The sequence below is a fragment of the Patagioenas fasciata genome, chromosome 19 (genome assembly GCF_037038585.1).
Source record: "Patagioenas fasciata isolate bPatFas1 chromosome 19, bPatFas1.hap1, whole genome shotgun sequence".
Taxonomy (NCBI): Eukaryota; Metazoa; Chordata; class Aves; order Columbiformes; family Columbidae; genus Patagioenas; species Patagioenas fasciata.
Genome location: NC_092538.1, coordinates 8537209 through 8554704, shown reverse-complemented (window position 1 = coordinate 8554704; position 17496 = coordinate 8537209). Strand labels below are relative to the sequence as shown.

Below are 17496 nucleotides of genomic sequence, written 5' to 3'. Positions count from 1 at the left end.
CACTTTTGGGGCTCAGCTGCGATGGGGAGTGGGGCTGCAGGGGTGCAGCGCTGGGTGTGATGGAGTTAAGTCCTGCATGGTGGGGGGAGCAGCACACTTCCAGCCCGGCCCCCCCGACTAAGCTGGCCTTGAGTAGGAAAAAGGTGTTTCCTGTGCATCTGCTGACACAAAGCTCCTGGGGAGGTGACGAGGTGGGACAGCAGCCAGCAGCGGTTCAAGGGCCAGCCTGGGGCACGCCGTGTCCCCATGGGGGACGTGGGGACCCCACTTCTCAGTCCCTGCCAGGGGTTGGCAGCGCTGTGGGGCAGATCACAGGGGTTGGGGCAGGGGGAGGCGGCGAATGCTTGACGTGGGTTGGGGAGAGATGTTGGCTAAAACAGCTTTAGGGGTGATGGAAGATGGCACAGGGGGAGCTGGACAACTGCAGATGAGATGCTCAGGCAGGCACCAGCCCCTTCTGTGGCTGCGCCAACCCCCTGGGTGCCCGTTTCTGCTGCCAGGGTGGCAGAAAGGACCAAAAATAGCCCGTGTGGTGGCATTCCCTGCCTCCCCCTCCCCGCCGCACCCCTGACGTCTGGATCGGGGCGCCTCCTCCCCCGTTTCCTCAGGAAGAAACCCAAGGTTGGGGAGAGGAAGAGGCTGCACCACGGGAGGGATAGGACGGGACGGACGGGACAGACGGACGGCGGCGCGGGGCTGGGGAGCTGCTGGGACTCGGGCCCTCGTGCCCTGCCGCGATGGGGAGCGCCCGGCCCATCCTCTGCCTCCAGCTGTGGCTGTGGGTGCAGAGCTCTGCCCAGGAGCTGGACCCCGACGGCAGGAACGTCTGCAGGTAGGTGCCACAGGGGTCCCCACTCGTGCCCCTCCATCTCCTGGGGCATCTCAGCAGACCCGGGGGGTCATCATCCATCTGTCCTTCCACGGGTGGACATCTGCAGCCTGGCATTGTGTGGGTGTTGAGACCGGGGTGATGCTGGGGACCATGATTAGGGCACGTATGGGTATTTGGGGTACCCAGACCCCTTCTCCAGGGGTTATTTCTCCCTCACCCCCAGTGTGCAAGGCAAAGGGGGGGATGTGGGAGTATTGGCGAAACTTTTGCTACGTGCCAGGTGGGGAATGCGGGCGTAACAAAACCCAAAGGGCTTTTGGAGCTTATTCCCCTCCGCTGCCACCTCTCCCATTGGTCTCGCCACCAACAGCAATGCCTTTGGTTACCTTCGCCTCAGTGCCTTTGCTCTGGGTCACTGGCAAAGCTTTGAGCTGCATCTAGAGCACCAGGGACCCAGCATGGGCTCCGTAGCCGCGGTCCTGCCCCACCGCCCAGCCCCAGCTTGGGCTGCAGCCTCTTAAATTTCCTTCTATTTTGCTGGTTTCCTTCCGGAGCAATGCCCAGGGGGGCGTGCTGCTTCCCCACCCCCGGGCCCAGCCAGGGCAAGCGCCTGTGTTCGCTTCACTGCAACCGAACTCGTGAAGCCACATGTGAACCCCAGCACCCCCCACCCCACTGACGGCCCCCGGGCCTCTCCCGCAGGCTCCCCGCTGGCCCAGCGTGCTGCCCCGGCTGGAAGCAGGAAGGACGGGAGTGCACGGCCGGTGAGTGATGGATGGCAATGGAGCCCAAATCTTGGCTGAGTGGCTCCTCCATGGTGCTGGGTGTTGGGGGGAAGCACCACAGCTCTCCACAAGTGGTAGCAGTGGGGTTCTGCACCACAGGGACCCCCAAATGCGCACCGAACAACCTGCTAATGGTGCTGCCGCTCTGCTAGAGGGATGGGGAGGGGAGTGGGATGGTGGTTTTCCCAGGGAGGTGGCTGGGTGGCAGGTGGTACAGCAGCGGGGTGCGAGCCCTGGGGTGGCCATTGTGCTCTGAAATATCTGTCCTGCTGCCGACAGCGCTGTGTGAGGGGGAGGATGCCTGCGGGGTGGACGAGGTGTGTGTGAGACCTGGAGTTTGCCTCTGCAAACCCGGCTTCTTCGGAGCAGACTGCAGTTCCCGTGAGTAGCCCCCCCTGGGGCTCAGCCCTCACCATTCACTTTGCCAGCCTGGATACTCGGGGGGTTGCTGGGCTCCCCCGCCACCCCTCCATCCTCGCCGTCTCCCTCCCTTTGCAGGCTGCCCTGAGCAGTACTGGGGTCCTGACTGCAAGCGGAGCTGCACATGCCACCCCAACGGGCGCTGCGACCCGGCGAGCGGGCGCTGCACCTGCGACCCCAACCACTGGGGAGAGCTCTGCCAGTTCCTCTGCCCCTGCGGCCCCCACGGCCGCTGCGACCCCCTCACCGGCGCCTGCCGCTGCGAGCCGGGCTGGTGGGCACCTACCTGCAAGAAGCAATGCCAGTGCAACCCCAGCAGCTCCCACTGTGACCCCCTCACCGGGCACTGCCACTGCCTGCCGGGCTGGTGGGGCAGGAGGTGCAGCTTCAAATGCTCCTGCAACGTCTCGCCCTGTGCCCAGGAGACGGGCAAGTGTGAATGCAAAGCTGGGTTTTGGGGCTCGGCGTGCCAGCGGCGCTGCGACTGCCTGCACGGCTCCTGCAACCCCCTCAGTGGCTACTGCAGCTGCAACCCTGGCTACCAGGGCAGGAGCTGCCAGGAGCCATGTCCAGCGGGGAAATACGGGTCTCACTGTGTGCACAGGTGAGCTGGGGGGGCAGTGCAGGGAGGTCCAGTGGGTACCCAGACCTTGTGAGGAAAATCATCATGGATGTGTCTGTCCCTTTGTCTGGGCAGGGAGACCCATCCTGGGGGGGTTTGAGCATCCATGGCTGGATGCAGCATCATTGTTGCCTCAAAAGAAAAATCTCGCTAACACCAGCAGAAAGCACTGGTGTCATCCTAAAAATCTGGTTGTTCTTGGTCCCGCTCCCCAGGATGATAAAGCAGTGTCTCTCCTTCCTGCCCTCTTGCTGCTTCAGAGCAAGATGTATTACAGGGTATTTCTCTGTGGTCCAGACTGATGCTCAGTGCTGGTGTGGGGTGAAACCTGCATTTTGGGGGGGCTGGGGTGGATGTGAGGCCTCACTGCCCCTCTGCCCACGCAGCTGCGGGAGCTGCCGGCACAACCAGCCCTGCTCGCCTCTGAACGGCTCCTGCCCGGCCTGCCAGCCCGGCTGGAACGGGACCCTCTGCAAGGAACCCTGCGCCCCCGGCTTCCACGGCGAGGGCTGTCTCCAGCCGTGTCCCCGCTGCCGGCGTGGGGACGTCTGTGACCCTGAGACCGGGTCCTGCCCGCGCTGCGAGCCTGGCTGGACTGGATCCAGGTACGCCCAGAATCAGATCCCTGGTCCTCACAGGGGGGTCCCTGCTCTGGGGCGCAATGGGTTGATGTTTCGCTCTCCATCTTGGCAGCTGCAACAGCTCCTGCCCCACGGGCACTTTCGGGAATGGATGCCAGCTCCTCTGCCCCGAGTGCGTTGCGGGGAGCTGTGACCCCGTGTCAGGAGCATGCATCTGCCAGGCGGGATACTGGGGAGCCAGGTAACACAGGGAGCGTGGGGTGGGGATTTGTGCTCCCTGGCAATATTTCTCTCCTTTCTTCTCTTTTCCAGCTGCAATGACACCTGCCCGGAGGGGTATTTTGGAGTGAACTGTTCCTCAGCCTGCCAGTGCTCCCGGGGGACCTGCCACCCTGTGCGGGGGGACTGTGTGTGGAGTAAGAGCAACCACAAATTTACTCCTTGGTGCTGGGGAAGGGACTGTAACGTCCTCACTGGGGACGGAAGTGCTGGGAGGTTTGATGCAGCCTGGTCCTGGCTGGTGGCTCCTGGCTCTCCATGCAGGGCAGCTCTATGGGCTCTGCAGCCACAGGACACCCCAGACTCAACCCATCTTCTCTGCACAGGTTTTAAGGACCACGGGGCTCTGGCAGCTGCCATTCTCGTCCCTCTCCTCCTGCTGCTGCTCTGCATCGCCTGCTGTTGCTGCGGAGCCGGCCCAGCAGATGCTAGAGACAGGTATTTGTTATATTTTGCAACCTTTGATGTTAAACCCCATCTCCCACGTCCTTTCATGCCCGTATCCCCTGCACAGGGCTGCCGTGCCGGATGACGACGTGCTGGCCAGGATGAAGCACCACGTGCGGGGGGTGCTGGCGAACCTCAGCGCTATGATGCCTTGTTTTGCTCTGGGCAGCTCCAAACTTCCCAAAGTCACAGGTAAAAATAAAAAAGCAGAGCTGCCAACAACCTTTCCAGGGTGTCACCCCCACCCTGTGCTCTCTGCACCCCCTCTCGCCCCACTGCACAGCTCAGAGCAGGGTTTGCTCTCCCTGCCCACCCGCCAGCACCCTGGGGTGCCCGAGCTCAGATGTCTTCTCCTCCACAGTTTCCCACCACGACACAGAAATCCCCTTCAACCCCAGCTTCATTGAGCCGCCGTCGGCCGCGTGGGTTTCAGACAGCTCCTTCTCCTCCTCCTTCGACACCGACAACGAGGGACCTGAGTATTCTGTCCCTCCCAGAGAAGGTGATGTGAACAGCTGCTCCTCTTCTCTCTGGCTGCCATAGCCCTTCTGGGCTGCCTGGGGTCAATCCTGCCCTGTCACCAACCTCAGGTGTCCCAGGGACAGGTGCTGGGCACACATAGCATTTATTTTCATACTCTCATTTTCCTGTCTGCAAGGATGCACCAGAGCCGTGCTTGGCCTTGTGTGATGGGATGTAGTGTGGGCAGCCCCATTTCACACCCCCCTCCCTGGGGAAACACTCCCAGGGATAATCCTACTGCATCAGCCCCTGTCCCCATGTCCCCGCGCGTGTCCCTGGGCAGGGTGTAGCTCCAGCAGCCCTGACCCTCAACCCTTCTCCTGCAGGCATCCCGCTGCTGGGGGGAGCCGAGCTGCAGGACGGGGCATCCCCCCCCGGCGAGGTGCTCCCGGACCCGTCCGCCTTCGACTCCGAGGACGTCTCGCAGCCTTTTGCCATCCCTCGCACCTCCAGCATCGCCAAGGCCAAGCGTCCCTCCGTGTCCTTTGCTGAAGGGACAAAATTTGGGGCAGCGGAGACCCCCAGCCCCGGGCGGAAGCCCAAGACCCCATGGGGCCCATCCAAGCTGTCCCAACCACCAGGGGACACAGCAGCTGAGCCCCCCGCTGAACAGCCAGCCAGTGATTGCTATGAGAGCCCCGAGCCCCTCGGCAAGGGGGAGGAAAGCCACCGTCCATCGCCCCGAGCCACCCCGGGGGGACGCCGGCGGGTGGTGTCCAGCACCAGGCATGTGGCTCAGAGAGTGGAGGCTCTTGAGGCAGCTGCAAAATCCGCCAGCTGGGAGGCAAAGGGGAAGGAGCCCAATGTCACCACCATCTACATGATGGTGGGAACAGCCGGGCAGGACTCCAAGGCAGAGGGAGGTGGCGAGGGCCGGGTCCAGGCTGTGCTCAAGCGGCTGAGCAGCCTGCAGAGGGGCAAGTGGGCTGCAAAGGAGGACCCCAAGGTGAGGAGGAGCGTCGAGGCCATCCAGAAACCGCCCCGGCGGGCCCTGGCACAGCGCAGAGACTCGGCAAACAACTGCAAGCAGAGGGAGAGTGTCCCAGGAGCTCCTGCTGAGCCATCCCCCGGCAAGCAGCAGCATCTCCCTGGGAAGAGACAGTCCTTCCTTCTCATATCTCCCTTGCCAAAAAGCACTGAGGCCCAGGATGGGGCCAGCGATGCTGTTGGTGCCACAGAGAGGGGCAAAAGCCCTGAGTTAGTCCTCAGCCTGGAGACGAAGGGACAGGCTGCCCTAAAGGAAGAGCCAAAATATGAGAATGTGGTCAGTGGCAGTGCTGATTCGCCCCCCGGCCACACCGAGGAGCCATCGGCCACCCCTGAGGCCACCTGAGCCACCACCGCCTGGGCTGGGGCAGCGAGAGCCCAGGAGTCTCCTCTGACCCGAGTGTAGGGGGAACCGAGGTCCCCTCTGAGCTGTGAACTGGAGATGCATCGTGATTTCCCACTGACTCCCTTTGCTTCGCACCGAGAGGCTGCTGGGGACCCTCACCGGTGGTGGGACGGGTGATGCCGAGAGCCGCAGTGGTGGCAGCTCCAGGGGGTTGTGGTGCTTCAGGGCTGTTTTTTGCCCTCCCTGCCCTGTGTGCCTCGTTCTGTGTCTGCGCCAAGGGACAGCAATGCTCTGGGTGCAGCAGTGGCATCTTCTGATCGCTGCTGGCATTGAGCCTGGGGAAACATGCTTATAAATGGGTCTGCTGGGAAACACATAGGCAAAAAACAGTTTCACCCCATCGGCTTTCACCTTTCCCTGTCCCAGCTCTGGTAATGCTGCTCGGAGCCTCTTGCTGTAAAGGTGCTTCTTGCTGGAAGGGATTATTTTGTATAGCTGGGCTGGGGAGAGACGATGGGCTGGGGAGAGAGGATGGGCTGTCACAAGCAGCTTCAGCAAAAAATTGATTTTAGTTGCTTATCTTGAAGGGTATCTGGGTCTGCAGGGGTTTATCTGTGTGGCTTTGACTGCCTTCATTTCTATGTACACACGCAGCACATGAAAAGACTCGTGGCACGGCACAGCGTTTATTGACGGCCTTTTAAACTCCACGTGATATCCAGCCCAAATTGTGGAAGAACAAACACGGCAGCTGGGCTGTGATCACCAACTTGTGCCCCTGGTGCTGTGCTGGCCTCGATAAGGACAAAAGCTGTGTGGAAAATGGCATTTCCACAGGTGCCCGAAGCTCCTGCCATCTCCCACACCTCATTCCTTTTGCAGCAACTTGTCCCCGCGGGTGGCTGAGATGTGACAAAGGGGCTGCAGCATCTCCAGCACAGCCAGAGGACCATGGGCAGTGCAGGTGAGATGGGCATGAGGGCTCTGCAAAGTGGTTGAGATGCCCAAGAGGATTTGCAGCATGAACTGGTTTTAGAGATATCTAAGTGGAAGAAGTTTCTTGTGTATTTTTCTGTTATTTCGCAGGGCATGGAAGCCTTTGATTGAAAATTAAATGTTACCAAAGCCCTTCAGGAGTTTCTCAGCCACCCTCCAAATCAAAGGCATAGCCAGAAACATTCTCCAAAGTGTGGAAACCATCAGCAGCCTTAGGCTTTGGTTTTGGTTTGGTTTTGTTTTTCATTTTCTGTTTCTGTTGCAGCCCTTTAGAACTTGAGTTCAAGGCTGTTCTGTTCTCACCGGGCTGTGCTGACTTTGTCACAGGCTTGTAAGAGATCTCACTGCTACGCTGGGGTTCAGGGTACACGGTGTTTCAGAAAACAGAGCAGGTTTTGCTTTTGACCTTTGGCTTTTCACAAGTGCTTCTCTATAGTGCAAGGCACCAAATCCCCACAGTCCCGTGTGGGGGAGGCTTCCAGTTTCACAGAGAGCATGCAGCACTCCTTCCTACAGTGCTATCACCCACGGCCGTGATTCTAACGCCAAATATTCTGGTATACAAATAAAAATGTTCATGCTGGGAAGACCTGAGCAGCCGCCTGGCCAGATATCTGTTCTGCACAGGCTAATTTTTGTTTTGACACTAATTTATTACAGTGCCAGCCTCACATTTTATTTATAAGCAGCCATTTTTTCCTAATTGCTGGGATATTTTCAGCCTGCGAGCCGTGCAGTGTTGTGCCAGAAGCAAACGTCACGTGAGTGGGTTTGCCGTGGGTACGGCACGTGAATAGCTGACAACAACCTTGACAGCCTTCCCCGACGCTCTAACAAGCACCCAGTGTTGAGAAAACGCTGCTGCTGGGAGAACCCTTCACGTTTGCGGGCTGAGCTGCGAGGCAGGATGTTTCCCCTGCTTGAAGATGAAGCACCTTCACCCCGCCTGGGCGCTGCAAGGGAAACAAGCGGTGGATTTTCAGCGCGTGGCTCTGCTGGTGTCTTCTCAGGATGCTTCGGTCCAGCTTTGCTATGGTGTTAGTTCTGGATGCGGGAGGTCTGTGAGCCAAAGCTGGTGGGTGAGGGAGGGGTTAATGTCTTCCGGTACTGGGTCTCCCACTTTCCAAATCCCGCTGCTGCGGGGGGGAAGCAGTTCCAGCATGCAGGTCTTGTCTGTGAGCAAATAGGCGTCCGTGCTCCCTGCTGGGGCAGCTCTCACTAGGAACAGAGGCTCAGGCTGTCCCCTTTGGCCATGGGGGTCTGTCCCCCATCGCCACAGCCTTGTCATCTCCTTTCCCAAACTGCCCAAGCTCTGCCTTTGAAGACAACCCCGTCAGACCTCCCTGTGCAGCTGGGCAGGAGCTGTCACCTCCTTTCCAGCCTCAACCCACTCCTGGCCAGTTTCTATAAATGTGTCTTTGTGCCAGTGCTGCTCTTCAGCTTCAGTTTATTTTTTTTCTCTCCGTGATGTTTACTTGTCCTTGGATGTATTTATAGATGGTAGCAGATCACCCGATAGCTTCTTTTCTCCTTCTAGGATAGGAAAACCAAGCTCCTGCTCGTGCTTCTGCTGTAGCAAAGGATTCCCGTGTCCCCAGGCAGCCTCCGAGTGCACCTCGTGCTCCTCCCCGTCACAGTTCATGTTTCCTGGACATCATGACCCAGTCTGGGTGCTGAGGTCTCCCAGGGCATCATGCTGTCTCAGCCTTCCTCTCCCTCTGCTAAAAACACGGCACCTATCCAGGCTGCCTTGTTTTCTTCGTGTTTTTTTGTTTGTTTGCTTGCTTTGGCTTAAATCCATTTTACAGCTGTTGGAGGGTTTGACCCTTGTCCCACGGCCAAGGCCAAGGAGTTTCCTTTCCCCCCCATCGCAGCCACGGGTGCGTGTCTGTCTGTCCGGGCTCTCAGCTTCTGCTGAGCAACTCAGAGATGTTGACCTGCCACAAGCTTTAATCTCGTTTGGCTGACAAAAAAACCTCTCTCCTGCCGTAATTTCCAGGGCTATATGGCCACCTCCTCTGGAGCAGGACCCTGCTGATGAGTGATGAGTTTATGGCAGGATAGAAATCCAGAAGGGAAACGCTTTGAACTATAATTTAACATAAAAAGCGGGCAGAGCTCCGGGGAGCTCGGATGCAAAACCGCTCCTGTGGCTTGTGCTGATTTTACTTTTATTTCATGCAACGACTGACGGTGCCCGAGGGATCGTTACCTCGGGCTGTGTGTTGGATGCCTCCTCCCAAAATTAACGGGGGACAGCTCCTCCGCAACCGCAGCGGATGGGAAATAGCGCGGCTCCCGTTGCCGAGATGGCTCCGTGCGCTCGGCCGGGGTTGCAGGAGCAAACGCCGCTCCGTGGGGAGCGCACTGCGGCTCTCCCGCCTGCCGCCCGGGGCCGGTGCAGACCGGCAGCAGCCGGTACCAAACCCCGCAAGGAATTTCGCGCTGTCCCTGCGGGGCCGCGCCGGGAGGTGGAGCGGCCGGACCGGCAGCGCCTCATCCGTTCCGCGCCGGTATCACCTCCCGCCGCCGCTGGGCTCCCGTTCTCCTCCCTATTCCCCTGGAACGGGGCGAGTGGGGTGTGGGGTGCTTGTGTGTTTCACGGTCCCCGCGCGGGGTTCCCCGCCCGGTTCCCGGTGTGCCCCGTGCCCAGCCCCGGAAACAACGGTTGTTTGTGGCAGGGTGCGTGTGACCGTCCCGGCCGGGAGATCCCGGGTACAGCCTGGTGCGGGGGTACCGGGCGTGGGTTACCGGGGGTGGGGGGGGTAACGGGGCGGGGGCGCGTCCCGGCACGTGCCCCGGTGGCAGCGGCGCGCGCGGCTCGGGACCCCGCAGCGGGCGCGGTCATTGGCCAAGGCGGCGGCCAATCAGCGGCGGAGCCTGTTTGCGCCGGAGGACGGATAAAAAGCCCGGGTGGGAGCGCGGCGGAGCGGAGCGGCGGGGAGCGGTGGGTACGGGGGAAAAGAGCGGGGGGGCGGGCTGAGGGTTTGCGTGGAGTGCATGTGGGGTTCGTATGGGAGAGAGTGGGGTGCGCGGGGAGGGGCTCTGCGTGGTGGGGGGAGAACGGAGTGAGGCTTGCCTGGGGTGGGGTCGGCATCGGAGGGGGGTTGCAGGGCGCTCGGGGGTGTTTGTGCAGAGGGAGGGGGTGCGTTTGGGGAGAACGAGGTGTATTTGGGGGTGGGGGGTGAATGGGGGGTCGTGCGTGGGAGTGGCGTGCGTTGGGGGAAGGGGGGTTGATGGGGAAGAGGCGGATGCGTGGGGGTGATTATGGGGAACGGGGTGCCCGGGGGGGACTGTTCGGGGAAGGAGGGGGCGGGATGCAGCAGGGCTGTGCGGGGAGGGGTGGGTGCGTGGGGGCTGAGGGGAGCGCAGTATGCGGGGGAATTGTGGGTCGGGAGCGGCATGCATCGGGGTAGAATGGGGTGTATGGGGGGGCTGGTGCGGGAGCCAGCAGGCGGCATGGCTTGCCGTGGGGGATCGGTGCTGAGGAAGGACGGGGGGCTGGGGAGGGGGCGTGCGGGGATGAGGAAGAGGAGGCGGCGGAGGAAACGCGTCGGGCAGCGCTGGGAAGCGGCCCTGTGCTGTGGGTGGGTGTGGAGGGGCTGGGGCCTCTGCGTGGGCTTCTGTGCCCCTGGCACCATCGTGAGGAGCTGAGCGAGACCCCCAGCCCCCCTGAGCAACTCGGGTCTGGGCTGTCTGTCCTATGGCAATCCCTGAGAAACTGTCCTGGGCTGTGGTGCATCGCTGGCTGATTCCCCCATAGTGTGCAGTTGGGGTGGGCTCTGGGCTGGGAAAAGGCTCAGCTTGTCTAAAATGGCCACCTGGCTGATAACCCAGGATTGGCCCCGGTGCTGTGCACCTCAGGGCTCCCCAGCGCAGCCCCTCGGCCAGCTCTCTCGTCTGCTGCTCACTCTTGTGTGCCACTGGGACTGGGACAGGTGGAGCTGGAGACAGTGAACCCATTTGCAGCATCTGTGGGGCAGCGCGGGGATGCCAGCATGACATGGGCTGTCCTGGCCAGTGACCTGGCTGTCTGTACAGCCAGGATGGGGCAGGATGTGACCACCTTGTCTCTCAGCTGGGTGGTCTGACAGTTAGCAAAAAGCACCCCTTGCTCAGCTATCTGTGATAAAAACTGCATATATAGGATACACGGTGCTTATAGGACCCATACTCACCTTCCAGAGCAGGTCTGTGCTACTGCGTGGGGCAGAGTGGACACAGTGGGCCACTAAAGCCACCAGCAGGGCTGTGTCCCCAGTCCCAGCCTCTGTCTGCAGGCAGCTGGGACATTGGGGTGCTGGCTGAAGCCCCTTGCTCTAGCACATGTTTCCTTGCTGCCTTACAACTGTGCCACCTGCCCTCTTCGGGTGTTGGGGGAGTGGGCTCCAGGCGGTTGTTATTTGTTGCGTTTTCATACCTGTTGCTTGGGAAGCGGAACGGAGTCCTTGAACGCTCCCCTGTCACGCGGTGTGTGTGCTGGAGGGGCTGCTCCAAGGGCACCTGTGCTCCCCCAGCCCGCCGGGTAACTTGGCAAGCTGGTACCTGCAAAAACGAGTTTTACACAGAGTGCCTTACGTTCAGCAGGCGGGTTTGCTTGCGTTCCGGTAGAGAGATTTCCTCTAAAATGATGCTTTTTTGTGCTCTCTGAGCAGCATGTGCTGTGTCTGTGGACTGACTGGGTATTGTTCTGGTCCCTGCAGGTTGAGAGTCTGAACTGGGCCATCTTCCCACGCAGCAATGGCACCCACGCTTGCTACCGCCCATCGCCGGCGCTGGTGGATGGCGTTCACAGCCATCATCGAGAACCTGCTCTTCTCTGCTGTCCTGCTGGGCTGGGGGTCCCTCCTCATCATGCTGAAAGCAGAAGGGTTTTATTCCTACCTGTGCCACGAGTCAGGTAAGGATGCTCTAGAGACCTGCGTGGAGAGGTTGCCAGTGAGGTTTGCTGGTGTGGTTCCCTGTCTTTGGGTGGTGCGGAACTGCTTTGAGTAGGGCTGAGCTCTGCATCAGTCCTGGGGTAAACGGGAGGGATGCACGCTCCTTTCCAAACCTAATGGCATCCTTGTGATGGTGTAATGTGCCTGTAGTTGCTGTTGCTTTGCAGAGAGATTGGAAAAGAAGCCTGAGAGATTAGATGAAGCTTTTCTGGACAGCCTTTTCCACTTGGCCATGAGTTCTTGTTCCACACGGTGGCCTGGCTGATCTCTATGAGTGAAGGCCTGATGGGTTCTGGAAGATGATTGTTTGTCAGGAGGATGTCCCGAGTTTGTAGGAGGCAATGAACAGGCACCCTTTGCTTGGTTGTAGGAAAGAAGAGCATGGGTGACAAAAGACTAGGAGGGTTTAGTGCTGCTGTTGAGGAGAGGTTGCAGCTGTAAATGCTACCGATGCTTTGTTCCTCTCTTTCTTCAAAGCGCCAGGATGTGCCCAAACCGGGCTGTGTCTCTATGAGGGCTTGAGATCCACCTTCTGGCCCAGCCAGAGGAAACTTTGGCCATGTGGCAGATGTAGCCTTGCAGGGAGAGAGTCAATCTTGTGGTGGGAAAAACCAGCATGTGGGTGGACGTAAATCCCCAGCCTGGGCAAGGAGAGAATTGTGGTCTGGAGAATCCCACAGTGTAATAGGGTGGATAGTGGGGTTAAAAGGAATCTGAGGATAAAGGTGTTGCAGGGATTTGGAAAAAGCTGCTTTAGTGACAGTTTGTATATGATCAGAGAATAGGAGAGGTAGGAGCTGGATATTAGGGCTCTGTCCAGAGATGTGATGGTGGATGGGATGAGGAGGTGGATCAGCCCATCCAGAGCTGGTGAGCATGGAGAGGGAGGAGGAAGCAGTAGGGGAAGAAAGAGGTGGAAATAAGAGCATGGACCCCAGAGCTCTCAGTGGGTAATGGCTGAGAATCGTGGGGGAAATCTGGAATGTGGGGAAAAAAAGTCCAAGCAAAAAGTGCCTGTGAGTAGTTGTGATTATACATTTTTTTTTCATCATGCATTGGCTGCTTGTTATGATCTTCTGCTTTATGTACCTGTGGGCCTCAGTCTTGTAGAGCTTGGGTTAGTGCACCTGGCAAACACACACGTTTGAATCTTCTACCAACTGTTGCATGACTGCTTAATTTCCTTCCTGTCCTCTGCTCGTAGTGCAATTCAATGCTTCCAAGCGTGTCCGTGTCACCCGGGTCTCCAGTGATGTTCCAGGCTGCGTCAGGGAGAGTCCTTGGCTGCCCGTGTCCCTTTAGAACTTTTGTTTAAGGCTGTTCTGTTCTGTTCTCACCAAGCCCTGGTGATTTCATCACAGACCTGTAAGAGATTGCATTAAACCTCTCAGGTGGAGCTTTCTGCCACTGAGATAAAACATGTGACAGTTGATAAGCAAATGTTGACTGTCTCCAAAAACAGCCATTTTCCTGAGCTGAGCCCTGCTTCATGTGATGCCCACCTTTTGCTGTTTGCTTTGGTTGCTTTTTGATTCATCCACCTTTGCCCCAGACTGGGGAGATTCACCTTGGCTTCTTGTTTGCCAGCCTGTGGTTTGGCTCTCCCACAGAGGTGTTTGAACCATGGTGAAATTGCTGTCCTTGGGGCAATTCCTGCCTCTCAGTGACCAACCCATGCCCTGAGGCAAGCGAGCTTAATCCCTGAAATTTATGTAGTCAAATGTTCTTATTGTCCTTAAATATCTGACCATCACCGATGAACTCAGTGATGAGCATGAGGAGGAGTTACGCCAGTTTCATCATTCATCCATACTTACTTTCTCTGTTTTTGCCCTCATTGTAATAATCTCAGTGATTTGATAGGGAAGAAGTCACCCAATGACCAGCACCAACCTGGGTTTGACCTTCATTGGCTCAGCAGTTGCCTTTCTAAGCAAAACCCATTGAATCCTGCAGCCTGAGAGGGCACTTGGCTGGAAGGTTGGGTGCAAACAGATTATAAGTAGTAGTAGGTGGCTGTTGTTGTTCCTGATGCTGCTGCATGCATGGAAGTGTTGCAAAAAAAACCTCCTTTTGCTAATGAGCCAAAGGTTCTTGGCAGGGTTTTGTGTTTGTCAGCAAAAGCTCTTGCACTTTGTGATGCCTTCCAATGAAAGAGAGAACTAGACCTTGTCCCTTCTGCAGGCTCCTCTCTGAAGGTAGCAGCAGCTGCCCAGAAAGTGACTGCGATTCATGAAGGGCTCCTTGTCTTCCCCTTGAATCCCCCTTTCCCTGCCTGCCCTTGCCTTCTGCTGTTTGATTTTACTCGGCCATTGTGCAGACATTTGGGGTCTGCTGGACTCTTATCTCGGTTGCATGAGGGTGGAGATGGACACCTAAATAAAACCCCAAATCCACATCAAAATAACAAATATTTTTGAAGCGGTTGTGCAACAGGGTTTGACTGGGGGGTTGTACCCGTTCTGGGCAGCAGGTTTGGCCACATCCTGAGAGGTATGTTTGAAATTTGCTGACGAGGAGTCTGGTAGTGGCACTTTGTTCCCATTTTAATTTTACTACACTACTACTTGGCCTTAAACCAACTGAAGCAGCATCTTTTATTTGGTGCGAATGCTGAATCTGCAGTTTTTATCAGGATTTGGGCTTTATCAGCTGTTGGGTAACTTGATCTGTTCAGGGTCTTGTGTTGCTGTGATGTTACTGGGATTGGGAAGCTTGAGGCTTGGGTGTGAGACACGTTTAAAAACAAATCTTGAACTTGTTAATCTGTTTGTGAAGAGCAGCGCTAAAGAGCCAGTTGGACACAGAGCCTTCCTGTAAGACGTGGTCGCAGAAAAACAAAGGAACAATAGGATAATTCACTTAGGGCAGGTTAATGCACCCTAACACAGGTATAGGAGGAAGGTGCTGCCCTACAGCAATTTGCACTTATTTATTTGGGGTCTGTGGTGGGGAACTTGAAGTCTGAAGGTCTCTTCCAAGCCGGTAAGATGTGACAACAGCTTGTGGAAAGGCTGCGCACGAGACCCTGTAAACAGGAAGAGAGTAAACGCGGTAAATGTTCGATTTCTACAGGAAACACGCTGTGCTGATTAGCAGCTGTTGGTGGGACCGGAGAGCCGCATGGGAAGGTGCCGGCCCTGGGTGAGAATTGCTGCAAAATGAAACCGCAGCTGGGGAGAGAATGGGAGTTTAACTGGAAATTGTGCCTCAGTTTTATGAGGCTTTCAGCTGGACGCCCAGAGGGGGCTCCTGGAGGTGCAAGCGCATGGGCAGGCAGAGAGGGAAACCCGAATAAATCGCATTTGCAGCGGTATAAAGCAAGAACATCTCCTCCCAGTTCCCAGAAGTATGACACCATCCTGAAAAGAGAAAACATGTTCTTATGTGGGCAGACTGCAGATGAGTTGTTTGCACGTCTTTCACTGTGATTTTTTTTAATTATTTAACCAATGCTCGCAGACTCTTTGGCCCTGATTTCTCCTGCCCCCTGCCACTTTTTTGTTGTTGTTTAAAAAAGGGCAGGTGGGACTGTACAGGCCGTGTCCCACAAAGCTATTGCCAGGGTGGCTGGGGGTGTCTTGCCTGCTTGGCTCAGTCTGATCTGTGAGACAAGATGAAAGGAAACCTCCTCTCTGCTGCCTGAGATGGCAGTGGCTCTTGAAAAAGCCAGACTCATTCCTCTGGTAATGTGGTGTGTGCCTGGGATTTGGAGAGGTCAGCAAAGAGTAGTTAATGATTGACCCTCTCATGAAACCTACAGCGCTTAATTTGGGAGAAAGGCTGACTTTTAAATGTTCCAGTAACAGCCTGAACAAATCCCAGCGATGAGCTTGACATAAATGATTACCGAGGCAGCCTTCCTCTCACCTAAGCTGTCATGCTTTAAATAGTAACTTGAACTACTAATTGGGCAGTAGAAATCCTGCTGCTTGTACGGGGAGAGCTGTAAAAACAGGCAGTATGTTCTTGTAATTGCTGATAAAAGACTTGCAGCTTCTCCTGGCTTGACGGTGAGACAGCAGCGAGTGCACGTGGACCGAGCCTGTGCTGCTGCCGTACCCGGGTGGCACTCGTGCGCGTCAGACCTGGCGTGTTTGCATGTGGGTGGACTTGGCAGGAGAATTTGGGGAGGCACAGAGATAGCTCTTCCCCAAAGCACTGCTGCAGATGGAGCCAGGCACGTAGGAGACTTTCCTCAGCAGCGCAGCGTGCGCTGGTCTGGAATAGGATCCGAGTTGTGATTGAGGGAAAGCTGCTGTTTGCTGTAACCAGGTGCATTAGGTAGGTGAGTAGTTAGGCAGGTTCTCTGCCCATTAAACTGCTCCTAGCTGTGTGTCATATGCTGCCACTCGCTCTTGTGTGCTGGTGACCTGCTGGGACGTGAATCCAGCTCTTGGCTGGACCCTGTGCATGTTGCACCTACCTGCAGCCCCTCCAAAATGTTCTATTTATGGAGGTGGCTCAAAAAAGATGAGAGGATGTCAGGGTGCCAAGGGCTGCTCAAATCGTTTCCATTACGCCTCAGTGGATCTTCTCTTGTTGCTCAGGGGCTGCTTCTATTTTCACAAACAATTTGTATTTGCACATAGCGCTCTTGCCTGGCCCCTACTTGGAGCTGGCGATGAGCAGCTGTAAACAAGGTGGTTGGTACAAGCAGGGACTCAAGTTTGGTGCCCTGTTCCCAGCCTTCCTGGCTGCAGCAAGTCTTCAGAGAGGGCCAAGTTCCCTTGTTTTCTTTTCCTGAGCTGTGTCTTCTTTGCCTGCCCATTCTGCAGCTGTCAGAGGGCCTGTTAGCAGGCGTATGCTATGGGACCTCCTTGGGGTCATGTTGCAACTGTGGACGTCAATATGTTAACAGTAATTCATCCACTCAGCTTTAAATGATGAATATTTCTGTTTTGTCATCTCTTCGTGGCTCTTTAACACATGCAACCAGAAGTTACAAGGTCACTGCACTCTGTGTCCCTCCACCCTTCTTCCACGCCACAGCTGAACTATCTCTGTAGAGTGCTGACACAGGGAAACCACGACTACTTTGTCACTCTTCATTTTCCCCTTGTTTTCCCGAGTTTAACCTCTCACCCACATCTGTTTCCTATGAGTTTGTCTCTGTAGAAAGCCCCAAAAACCTTGATGCTGTGGGTGAAGCCCTGTGCCTGCCCCATGGAGATGCTGTCAGAGGTTGCCGTCTAAGATCCTGGGCCACACCAAGAGGAGATTGTGAAGGGAAAGATGGATGAAAAAGATTGGGATGTAGTGTGGAAACTGCAGATTGCCTCCCAAGTCTGTCCAGGGCTGATTTCTAAGGATGTGACTTGGGAGCCTCAGACTGTCCTCCCTGCAGAAGGGATGCTGATGGGATGCGTGGCTGTTTGGGGATATCTTTGTTGCTTACTCTGGCTATCTGTGACTAGCAGGGCAAGAGAAAGGACAGATTAAGTTATCAGCCAGGAGCACATGGCAAAGGGAAGGAACAAAGAGCCATCACTGCCCACAGGCAGTTTGAAACCATCTTAGTAAAGGTGTGGGTGAGAGAAATGTAAATGGAAAAAAATACTGTGCTGGGAGGGGCAGAGGAAGGTTTGCAGGCAGCTCATAAGCCTCAGATGCCTATGTCTGAATTCCTGCTGATACCTGAAAGGTGGGGTGTGATTTGTTTGCAGTGGACACAAAAGCTGGGAGGGTTGTTTTGAGTAGCTGGGAGAGCCAGGGTGAACCTGGTAACCATAGTGGTGC

At 56.6% G+C, this 17496-nt stretch overlaps 2 protein-coding genes across 3 annotated transcripts in view; both read left to right on the top strand.

Moving 5' to 3' along the window:
• The first annotated feature begins 393 nt into the window (after window positions 1-393).
• Window positions 394-7411, top strand: SCARF1 (scavenger receptor class F member 1). Of its 2 annotated transcripts, none has more exons than XM_071817084.1 (11): window positions 394-832; window positions 1535-1596; window positions 1897-1998; window positions 2116-2641; window positions 3046-3264; window positions 3353-3481; window positions 3553-3656; window positions 3846-3957; window positions 4067-4158; window positions 4328-4468; window positions 4815-7411. In XM_071817084.1, the coding sequence occupies exons 1-11, from the start codon at window positions 738-740 to the stop codon at window positions 5819-5821; spliced, it is 2589 nt and encodes an 862-aa protein (XP_071673185.1). In that variant the 5' UTR covers window positions 394-737; the 3' UTR covers window positions 5822-7411. The 2 variants fall into 2 exon arrangements, with proteins under 2 accessions (XP_071673185.1, XP_065709545.1); XM_065853473.2 differs by having other exon boundaries at window positions 396-832; window positions 4034-4158.
• A 2271-nt stretch (window positions 7412-9682) lies between these two features.
• Window positions 9683-17496, top strand: part of SLC43A2 (solute carrier family 43 member 2) — a 29486-nt gene continuing 21672 nt past the window's right edge. The window contains exons 1-2 of the mRNA XM_065853472.2: window positions 9683-9764; window positions 11521-11717. Of these exons, the coding sequence (XP_065709544.1) occupies window positions 11558-11717 (160 nt within the window). The 5' untranslated portion in view covers window positions 9683-9764; window positions 11521-11557. The remainder of the gene's footprint in view (window positions 9765-11520; window positions 11718-17496) is intronic.

Bases quoted from the DNA above. Each gene is read 5' to 3' on its own strand.
- SCARF1 (XM_065853473.2), top strand. From the start codon at position 738: ATGGGGAGCGCCCGGCCCATCCTCTGCCTCCAGCTGTGGCTGTGGGTG. The intron at 1,999-2,115 runs GTGAGTAGCCCC...CTCCCTTTGCAG, and splicing joins CGGAGCAGACTGCAGTTCCC to GCTGCCCTGAGCAGTACTGG. The intron at 3,657-3,845 runs GTAAGAGCAACC...TTCTCTGCACAG, and splicing joins GCGGGGGGACTGTGTGTGGA to GTTTTAAGGACCACGGGGCT.